Here is a 10,116-nt window from a genome sequence, read left to right as displayed (position 1 = left end):
AGTTGGCGCTCATTGCAGAGTTGATCTTCTGAAAGCTTGCCGGGTTGATTTTGATCTTGATGACCTCGGTTGCCTTTGCCTAGTCGGGTCTCGTTGCAGCCTGATCGAATACTTCCAATTTTGAGTGATACGCGGCAGGGAGACAAACTAGGACAGCTCACGGTTTAGCCCTTTTCCATCAATTCAAGATGTAAGGCGTCCCTGGAAGCACACTGATGTGCCGCCACTGATGAATCCCCAGCATGGTCATTGGAGAGGCATATGACGAAACATTGAATAAGACGCCCAGTTTTAAGCATACACTTCGCTACTATTGTCATCTATAAACTTAAACCTAGCGAAATGGATGAGCCGGCCGACGACATCAAGAGCATCGCTAGCGAAATGGAGGAGGATCAAAAGCTCCCGGAGCCAATTCCGGCAGGGCTTGATGAGAAAGGCCCCAATCAGGATGCCCATGCGGATGGCGGCGGCGTCGAGGACAAAAAGCAAGCCATCCTCCACGCCTGCAGGACACGGGACCTGGCCCGGCTGAGGGCGCTTGCAGAATCACCAGGGGGGTTCTTGTCGGACGATCTGCGCCAGCAGGCATGTAAGTGCTTACCAAGCTTCGATATCACATCGCCATCGTCACCGTTGAGACCTGCCATCTCGGTTATCTCTTCCAATTTTTATCTCCGGTTGCTTGGCTAACGGCGACTACAGGGCCAGTTCTCCTCGGACTACCTCCGTTCGGGACCGACGTGAAAGCTGAGGATGATGGTCGTGATGGTCATAATGGTTACAGCTCGACGACATCATCAGCCTTCTCCTGGGAGTCCCTGCCCCGTCACAAAGATGAGGACCAGGTCCAGCTTGACGTCAACAGGGCTTTTGTCTATTACCCCAAGAGTAGGTTCCTGACCACATCATTACCCATAACCCCTGACGGTCACTAACACGCCCAGACCAAACCGACTCCCAACGCCAACACCAAAAATCCCTTCTCTCCGACCTCATCCTCTCCGTTCTCCGTCGTCATCCCTACCTGCACTACTTTCAAGGCTACCACGACATAGCCCAGGTCCTCCTCCTCGTCCTCAACCCCCCCATCTCAACCCCCAACACCTCCCTCCCCCAGACCTCCATCCTCCTCTCCCACCTCTCCCTCCTCCACATCCGTGACTTCATGCTCCCCAGCATGACGCCCTCCCTCGCCCAGCTGCACCTCATCCCCGATATCCTCCGTCACGCCGATCCCCTTCTCTACCGCCTTCTCTCCCTGACTGAGCCCTTCTTCGCTCTCGCCGGCACATTAACTATGTACGCACACGAAGTGCCCACCTTCTCTGAAATCACCCGCCTCTTTGACGTGCTGTTGGCTCGAGACCCGTGCTTCACGGCGTACCTTTTCGCCTCTTTAATCCTCGCCCGACGGGACGAGCTACTGTCCGTCGAACCCGACCGCGACATCCTGCATGCAGTCCTCTCCCGCCTGCCAGACCCTCTCCCCGTCCCCATCGAGACCCTCATCGCCAATGCGGCCGCGCTGGAAAGGAAATATCCCCCCGAAACCTTACCGTCCTGGAAAAAGAGAGTCTCGAAATGGAGTGTCCTCAAAACAGCGCGTCGCAAGCCCGGCATGGAGGGCATCCCGCCAGGTAGTATCGAGGATGCACAACAGTACTTTGAGAAGCAGGTGCGCGAGTTGGAGTGGCTTGAAAAGAGAGACCGGGCACGCAAGTGGGTGTGGCAGCATCGTCGGAGCGTGGGGATGGCGGGGATGGCGGTGGTGGTTGCTGTGTTGGCTGTGTTGTTACGCCGGGCGGGGGAGAATGTGCCGTCGGGGACGTGGGCAAGTGTGTATTTGGGGTATCCGGGGGTGCTCCCGGGTTCGGTGGCGGAGGGGATGGCGTGGTTGTCGGGGGTTTTGAGGGGGTTGTGGCCTTAGAAGGGCTCGGGAGGGAGGTTGGGGTTGTGGACTGGGTATACGTAGATAGAGACCGGCGGGGTGATGGGGTTTTTGGGGATGAAGAATGGATGAGTTCTACACTGAAAAATGTGAACCAAAACAAACAAGGTTACTATGAAAAGATGGGTAGGCGTCAATGAGTAATGATATTAATACCTTTCCTTTCTTGTTTGTTGCTCAACCAAACCGTCTTCAAGTTGGTTGCATGGGATTAGTACGTTCTAGACACGTAATCTGCCCTACTTATGCTGACGAACAAACACAATAACAAACCCATTCATCCCAGATATTCCCACGCCCAACTCCAATCTTCTTCTCTCCTTATACCCTCCTTCCCCTTGTCTCACACGGAGTCCACTCCCCCTCGGTCACCCATCCTCCGCAAACCTTCCTTTCAACCCCTCAAAATGCCTGTGCTGTTCCCCGGCTAGCTTCCCCTTGCAATCCCCAATAATCGTCAGCACCAAACTATAATTATTATACAGAAACCTCACCCCCTTTCTCTTCTCAGCCGTCCCGAACCACGCCTGGCTCGCCCGTGTCAAATACCCTTCCACTTCATTCCTCAACCTCCCTAAACTCGCTACTACAGGCTCATCATCCCCGGCATCTGCGCTCAGCGTCAAAATCCCATGCAACAGCTGGCCGAAGCGTTGGGTGACGGGATGCGGTGCGGCAGAGGCTTGTTTAGCGGCTGCTGCGCTGCCAGGTTTGGCGGGCAAGTTGGAAGCGAGCGTGCGGACGGACTCGGCGTGGGCGTCCATGATGGCTTGCAAGCGCGGCCAGAGCGTCATAGCCGTGCCGTTGATGTAGCCATCTGCGGCAGGGACGCGGCGGCGCTGCAGCTCGAAGGCGAAGTGCTGATTTAAGCGGACACACAAGAGCACGCCCAGGAGGTCGTACGTGTCGGAGACGAGGGTCTTGGTCAGGGTTTGGCCGAGAGAAAAGGTCGGCTCAAAGATGGTGTTGAAATGCCGGGAGATTGTCGCGAAGCTGAGAGCCGGGGTGAAGAATGCAGCCAGGAAGGTGTACTCTGCGGTCGCATTGTCGATCAGGGCAAGGTTGAAATTGCGAAAGGGGGTTTCGAGGTAATGAGTGGATTGGTCTTCTTCGGCGAGGTAGGAGGAGATGGCGAGTTTGTTGGAGGTTTTGAGGACGTCGATGCGCCGGCCGAGATTGAAGGCGTCGTGCGGTGGGCCGCTGAGTTTGGAGCTGGAGAGGACGGCGGTGCGCCGGGAGGAGGAAGGGTCCTCTTGGCCGAGAAGGTCGGATTTGTCGATGGTGTGGAGTTTGAGTTTCGAGAGAGCTTTTTCGTAGCGCGAGAACTGGTTGTGGTAGTACCAGCGCATGGTGTTGATATAGGCCTGGCAAATCTCGCTCGCGAGCGTGGGCTGGTGTTTGTGTAGAAAAGCATAGAGGTCCTTGAATTTGAGGAAGTTTTGCTGTTGGATGATCTGTGCGTTGATGTTAGGCGAGCGTAGGGCCTTGATCTGGGCGACAAGGAAGTCTCGGATGCGTTCGACGGCCTGGAGGAGAGCAAGTTAGCAGGACAGAGCGCAGTATACCATCCCGAGGACGTACCTTCAGCACCAACTTCTCCAGCAACGGCCCAACGTCAGCAAGCGCTTTGATCGGCTGAGCTTGCTGAGAGTTCTTCTTGTGTGCCTCCACTCTCTTATCCAAGTCGGCCAGGACCTTGACCCAGGCTTCGTCGATATGTCCCTCGGCGATCTTGGACACGACGTGCGGCGGCACGCTGAGCTCCTCGATGATGGGCGCCAGGGCCTTCTCAACGGCGCGGCGGTTCTCGAGGCGCACGTTCAGCGCAGTCGATCGGGCTTGCAGAGTCTCGATATCGGCGGACACGGCGGCCAGGTCATTGCGGAAGCTGGTCAGATTGGACTCTACCGAACTCAGCATCTCGTCACACGCCTGAATAGACCGGTGTAACTCTTCGAACTTGGCCTTGTCTCGTTCGACTATGGTTGGTCATGCTATGAGTACAGGAAGAGATAGAGAAAGCCCATGGCAACGACGTACAGTCTTCTACGGTCTGCAACCTGTAGATGTCTCCTGCCCCAGCAGCGCTGGCGCTTCTTGCGAGCTCACGCAGCGACAGGCCACCAAAGTCAAACTCCAGATTCAGGTCATCATCCGTTATTGCTATCCTCCCGGCATCATCATCGCCAGTCTCAGCAGTTTCTGTAATACTCGCTTCAGCCGGGGCGGCCCGAGGATGCGAGCCAGCACCTCTTCTGGGTCAGGTACCTCATCAACGATCGTCGACTGCCTCAAGCCGGAGCCATTGGCGCGCTTGGATGAAGCGAGCAGCGATGTGGTAGAGTCAGTGGACGGATGTCGACTAAGACTTGGTCTAGTCTGCGACGTAAAGTAAGGGGCGCGCACACTCGATGTCCGACGGGGTAGCGGCGACTGTGAACGAGGCTGGCTAGCTGACACAGAGGGAGCGCTCGTAGGAGGAGGTTGAGCTTGAGCTGGATGATGGCCGGCGAACCGGTCAAGCCACATGTTGACGGTCTAAGGATATCGTCAAGCTTTCTGCCGCCGTCGCCGTCGTGGCCCAGGCCCCGGCTTCGACTGGCTCGCGCGCGAAGTAAACTGGCTTATGCGACGACTGGTCGTCGGCCGCGCCTCGTCGCTCGTACTTGAAGAGTCGAAGTTGTCAGGCTAAGATGTCGACCGTAAAGGTCCAGCCTGTCGCCGTCTCCTTGATGAAGCTGCCCGTTCAGGTGAGCGGGTCTTCTCAGGCTGACACCTGTGGGCAGCTGGTTCCGCTGTGGGGTCGCAAGGCTGGAGCAGCGGGCACCGAGAGATGTAAACAGCGTGGAGAAGCACGCGCCATGATCGACGGAGGGTTGTACAAGGCACAGTGCTAACAGCAGCAACACTGTGATCATAGCAACTGAGCGGGGCAACCCATGACACCGCGTCTTTTAAGTCCACATTGAGCAACCCCAGTTTCTTGGAATAAAGTTTGATTGCATAAAATGCGTACTTTAAAGCTATGTAGGTAAAGTTGACCCAGATGGTGAAAAAATTTAGTGTTCTGATGTTTGAGCTGGATCACACTTTGGCGGAGATGAGCTGCCCCTCCGGCCTGCCACCTCCAGCTGTTTCAATGCCAGCGCTGCTGTGCACACTGTGTCCGCCCAGACGAATTACTACGCTCCAATTGGCTGGCGCTCACTTAAGGGCTGTTCTGGGGTCAAGTGCGCGCCTGTGGCGGGCGGGGTGGCCACGGAGGGGCAAAAAAAAAGTTCAGGGTTGGCTGTGGGCGAGAGGGTTGTGAGTGTGAGGGCTGTTGCAAAATTTACTGGACCAAAGGCAGTTGCAGCCAGGCCCCCATAGGCGTTGAGGAGGGGCTCCTGGCGGGGAAACGGTGCCCTTTTTCTTTTCGGCTGGCGCTTCAAAACCACGAATTTTCCTCCCGCCCTCCCTTCTTTTGCTTGTTACAATCTTACAATCTCCATTCTCCCCCCCCCCTTGGACCGTTCGACGACTTCTTGGGCTTCTCGCCGCTCAGCTTCTTCTTCCGACAGACCGTTTATCTTTTTACAAATAATTCAAGATGTCTGACGAGGTTAGTTGAAACGACTCCCCTTATGGCATTCGGAAGCGCTTGTGTGTTGGCGATATGTTGGCGACGAGGCCATCACCCCGCATCGACTGACGACGGCTCTCGACGGCCCTGCCTGAGAGTTGCCTTGCCGCGATTCTCATTGCTCGCCCCGCGATATCGCCAACATGCTTCTTCAAGCGTGCCGAATGATGTGCGAAAAAAGAATGACAGCTGACTCTGCATGCTACAGCACCATGACTTCGAGCACGAGGGCCACGCCGACGCTGGCGCCTCTCTCACCTTCCCCATGCAGTGCTCGGCTCTGCGGAAGAACGGCTTTGTCGTGATCAAGGGCCGCCCTTGCAAGATCGTCGACATGTCCACCTCCAAGACCGGCAAGCACGGTCACGCTAAGGTCCATCTCGTTGCCCTGGACATCTTCACAGGCAAGAAGCTTGAGGATCTCTGCCCGTCCACCCACAACATGGATGTGCCCGTTGTCAAGCGCAACGAATACCAGCTCGTGAGTACAGCTGTGATGTGAGAGGTCGATAGAGTAGTACTAACGTCACGCAGATCGATATCACCGATGACAACTACCTCAGTCTGATGCTCTCTGACGGCAGCACCAAGGACGACGTCCGCCTGCCTGAGGGTGAGCTTGGCCAGAAGATCAAGGCCGCCTTCGATGAGGGCAAGGATCTCCGTAAGTATCCTTGAATATCAGTAGTATATCGAGAAGAGCGCGCTGCTAACGCTCCACAGTTGTCACCGTCCAGGCTGCTATGGGCGAGGAGGCCGCCATTGATTTCAAGGAGAACACCTCGAAATAAATGGCTTCAGTTGATGTGTGAGAGGAGGAGAGTGGGGAAGTGGCCAGGTGGTGGCGTTGTGCTGAGTTATTGGGCCGGCGAGTGCAGCAAGACGCGCGCCTTCACCGGCCGATTCCTGGCCGACCGAAATAAATTCCTTGATATATTCCTTGGGCTGTTTTCGGGCATCCGGGAGCCGCCCGGTTGCGGCGGATCGAAGAGTCTATTTGGACCCTTTATGCTGGGTATAGACGCGTGCGCGGTCACATAGGACCTCGCACATGAAACAGACGCCTGCCTTGCCCTTTCTCGCATATTACTGTTCTTTTTTCAGTGCCGTGCTGAAACTCGTGAAATATGTGGGAGGAATTCTCATTCGGTTTCGCTCTGTAGAAATGGTATATCCAATGGAAGCATCAGGCGGCCGTTTATTTCTGGTTCGAGTAAGAGTGCATTCATTTATCGTGGTAAGAGCCTTGCCAATATACATCTGCGGATTATATGTCCGTTGTGATGTTTTTTATTTGATATGACGTCGATGCTGAGCGTAGAAGTAATGCGGGTTGAAGAGAGCTCAGCTATGGTTGAAAGTTGAAACCGAGTGAAGCTCGGACACCTTTCCAAAATTCCAGTCCATCAACCAACTTTTGTCAATTTCATCAATTCTCAAATCAATCGAGTTGAGCCTCTCACTCCGTTAAAGCATGGCGCCCCGCGAATACCGTCGCTTCCCACACAGCGAAACCTGCGCCGAGTGTCCTGCCCGGCGATGGTATCTTGAAAACGGCAGACGATATTGTGAAAATGGTCATGAGGTTGAGGTATGCTCGAACTCAAATATGAATTTCAACTAAATTTTCATCGCGCTTCATTGATCTCAACCCCCTCGGCTTTTTATCATCCCCCTCGCCTTCAAAAACATTTTCTTACCTATTCTCTAGGGCTACATCCAATACGACGTCGACGAAGAAGATAACTTTGGCAAACAAGGCTCCATCGCCCGCAAGGCCAAGGAACGCCGCACCACCGAGCGGAAACACCTTACTGGCCAGCCTGCGCGCGAACTTTATCTGGAGTGTCTTCAGTTTTTACTCAGGAAGCAGTTATTATGGCTGGTGCGGAAGAAAGGTTTTCACCCCGAGCTGGAGGCTGTGTGTAGAGATTTGTGGGTGCTGAGAGTGAGAGAGTTTCCTGGTTTGGTGGGAAAGAGGGATGAAGGGAAGAAGGGGAGGAGAAGGTCCCGGGGTACGGGATCCGAGTCTGAAGGGACGGCGCAAGGGACGAGCGGGAGTGAGCTGGAGATGTTCAGTACGCAGAGTTCGGGAGGGAGTGAGACGGAGGGGGAGGGGGTTGCTACCGGACGGGAAGAAGGGGATGGGGTGAAAGGGAGGAAGAGGAGGAGCTGGAAGAAAGAGGTTTGGCCGTTGCCGGGGGTCATGGATACGCTGGCGATTGTATATTTAGGGTGTGTGTTGAGGGGGGAACCGGTTAGGGTCGGGGATGTGTGGCGGTGGGCGAGGAATAATCAGATTCCGTTTCTGATGGCGGTAAGTTGTTTGTCCTGGGGGTTGAAGGATGGGAAAGGATGTTGACTTTTGGCATAGGCCAACTATCTCCCCAAGAGCTGGCGAGATCGGCTGCCGGGCTGGGCTCATCACGCGCTGTTGACGAGATATGTCCGGTTCGAGGGCGGCGAGCTGCATAGAGCAGTTATGAATCTCATGTTGGGGTATAAGGAGAACCATGGGCTGGTGTTCCCTGAGATATCCACCTCTCCAATGCTGTTCTTACATATCAGGGACTTGGCGCTACCTCGTATGTTGCCCCTCGCCTCTTTCTCTCCAGGGAATATGAAGGATTAACATATCTACACAGCCGAAGTCCATCCCTTCGCGCAAAAGATATGCCGTCTGCTCAACCTACGTTTCTCCTTCCCCACGAGACAGCCCCCTCCCACGAAGTACAGGTTTCTCGACATCCCCGATGTGCTTCTCATTGCGGCGCTGGTGGTAGCTACCAAACATCTCTATCCCATGGACGGCATCAAGCGGTACCCGCGCGACGCAAATGACCCCATATGTCGGCAAATGGACTGGAAGGTCTGGGAAGAGGAGTTCTCCAAGCAGTCGAGCAAGAAGACGCCGATACTGGAGTACGAGCGTCTGGACCCTCAAGAGATATGGACTATGGACAAGGAGCAAATCAATGAGCTGCTTAATTGGTTCCAGGAGACGCAGATTGATAGTCACAAACCCGGTACGTAGCTCATCTCTCCCAACTTAGAGTCTCACAACTGATATACCTAGATGACACCGAAATCGAGCGTTTCTTCCCCCTCGCCGAGGTCCCGGGTATACCAGAAGTCCCAGAGGCCTCTCAGGAGGAGATTGAGGCTCGACTCGTGCGGATACAGAGCGCCATGAAGACAGTCCAGCCGGTGCCTGACCCAGGTGATGGGACTGGAAGGCACATCAAGAGGATTGGCTCAGACTACCGGCGCTATAGGTCTGAGGAGGAGTTAGAAGGACATGTCAAGAAGTTTTACGAGGTAGCAGCTGAAGTATCAGGGCTGTCGGTGAGGGATCTCGTCAGAGCGGTTTATACGCTGGAGGAGATGCTCAAGGTGTGGCAGACCGAGGAGAAGAGGCGGTTAAAGAGGGAGGAGGAGGGGAGTGATGAGGAGTGATGGTGTTGCGTGGATTTGTGTTTACGTTTCCTGTATAGAACTTTAATACTCAAAGCAATCTTAAAGCTGTAATGACTTCATTCAAATAATGATGCGAACAAAGAACAAAACGACTGAGGATGAGAGCTCAGTTCCAGGGTTAGGGTAAGCCAAGTGGGGGCGCATCAGCCAACCAGCTGATCCTTGCAGTGGATTTGGCTGCGAGCCCTAGCCACCAGCCGCAGCGATTCTAACCCCCACCAAATTTTACGGCTTCCTGCGAACTCTCCCGTCATCCTCACCAGCAAGTCCGGCGACAATCGGTCAAGAGTACGTCGTCTCGCGTCTACAATCATTACGAATATGCGAAAATTGATTGAATGAATACTGACATTGTCGGTTCATGTGATGTTATAGTGCAGATCTTCGTTAAGACTCTCACGGGCAAGACCATCACCCTCGAGGTCGAGTCCTCGGACACGATCGAGAATGTTAAGGCGAAGATTCAGGACAAGGAGGGCATCCCCCCAGACCAGCAGCGCCTGATCTTCGCTGGCAAGCAGCTCGAGGATGGCCGCACTCTTTCTGACTACAACATCCAGAAGGTCAGTCTTTCAGCACCAGGAGATTCTTGTCGGCGGTTAGGAGTATCGGGATGGTTGGGAATGAGTTTGGGCAGCGGGAAAATATGGTTATGAAATGAGGAGGGTAGAGAGGGGAATATTCGTGGTTTGGGCACGGGGAGTTGATGATGTAGCGATGGGACTCTGATTCCCAGGGTCTCATTGCATGATGACGACCGTGCTAACAGCTTTGCAGGAGTCGACCCTCCACCTCGTCCTCCGCCTCCGTGGTGGTATCATTGAGCCCTCGCTCAAGGCTCTTGCCTCTAAGTTCAACTGTGACAAGATGATCTGCCGCAAGTGCTATGTAAGCACTCTCTCCAGACAATCCAGCAAACACAGCAGCTTTCCGACTAACCCGGCTCCAGGCTCGTCTCCCGCCCCGTGCCACCAACTGCCGCAAGCGCAAGTGCGGCCACTCGAACCAGCTTCGCCCCAAGAAGAAGCTCAAATAAACGGTTACTGTCTTGGGTCATGGTCGTCTG

General features: G+C 54.7%; 4 protein-coding genes across 4 annotated transcripts; 3 read left to right on the top strand and 1 right to left on the bottom strand.

Moving 5' to 3' along the window:
• Positions 1-342: 342 nt before the first annotated feature.
• Positions 343-1,930, top strand: CTHT_0029820 (rab GTPase activator-like protein; the record flags this gene model as incomplete). Its single annotated transcript, XM_006693374.1, has 3 exons — positions 343-592; positions 706-891; positions 948-1,930. 3 exons carry the CDS (start codon positions 343-345, stop codon positions 1,928-1,930), a joined length of 1,419 nt encoding a protein of 472 aa, XP_006693437.1.
• Positions 1,931-2,319: 389 nt separating this feature from the next.
• On the bottom strand, positions 2,320-4,480 carry CTHT_0029810 (uncharacterized protein; the record flags this gene model as incomplete). Its single annotated transcript, XM_006693373.1, has 4 exons — positions 2,320-3,477; positions 3,533-3,930; positions 3,992-4,142; positions 4,220-4,480. 4 exons carry the CDS (start codon positions 4,478-4,480, stop codon positions 2,320-2,322), a joined length of 1,968 nt encoding a protein of 655 aa, XP_006693436.1.
• Positions 4,481-5,540: 1,060 nt separating this feature from the next.
• Positions 5,541-6,364, top strand: CTHT_0029800 (eukaryotic translation initiation factor 5A-like protein; the record flags this gene model as incomplete). Its single annotated transcript, XM_006693372.1, has 4 exons — positions 5,541-5,552; positions 5,782-6,054; positions 6,108-6,237; positions 6,297-6,364. The coding sequence occupies 4 exons, from the start codon at positions 5,541-5,543 to the stop codon at positions 6,362-6,364; spliced, it is 483 nt and encodes a 160-aa protein (XP_006693435.1).
• A 683-nt stretch (positions 6,365-7,047) lies between these two features.
• On the top strand, positions 7,048-10,086 carry CTHT_0029790 (putative ribosomal protein; the record flags this gene model as incomplete). Its single annotated transcript, XM_006693371.1, has 9 exons — positions 7,048-7,164; positions 7,285-7,890; positions 7,948-8,158; positions 8,219-8,599; positions 8,650-9,025; positions 9,248-9,338; positions 9,431-9,613; positions 9,828-9,938; positions 10,000-10,086. 9 exons carry the CDS (start codon positions 7,048-7,050, stop codon positions 10,084-10,086), a joined length of 2,163 nt encoding a protein of 720 aa, XP_006693434.1.
• Between the last annotated feature and the right edge of the window lie 30 nt (positions 10,087-10,116).

This window comes from Thermochaetoides thermophila (genome assembly GCF_000221225.1).
Source record: "Thermochaetoides thermophila DSM 1495 unplaced genomic scaffold scf7180000011816, whole genome shotgun sequence".
Lineage (NCBI taxonomy): Eukaryota > Fungi > Ascomycota > Sordariomycetes > Sordariales > Chaetomiaceae > Thermochaetoides > Thermochaetoides thermophila.
This window is presented reverse-complemented; position numbering and strand designations above follow the sequence as displayed.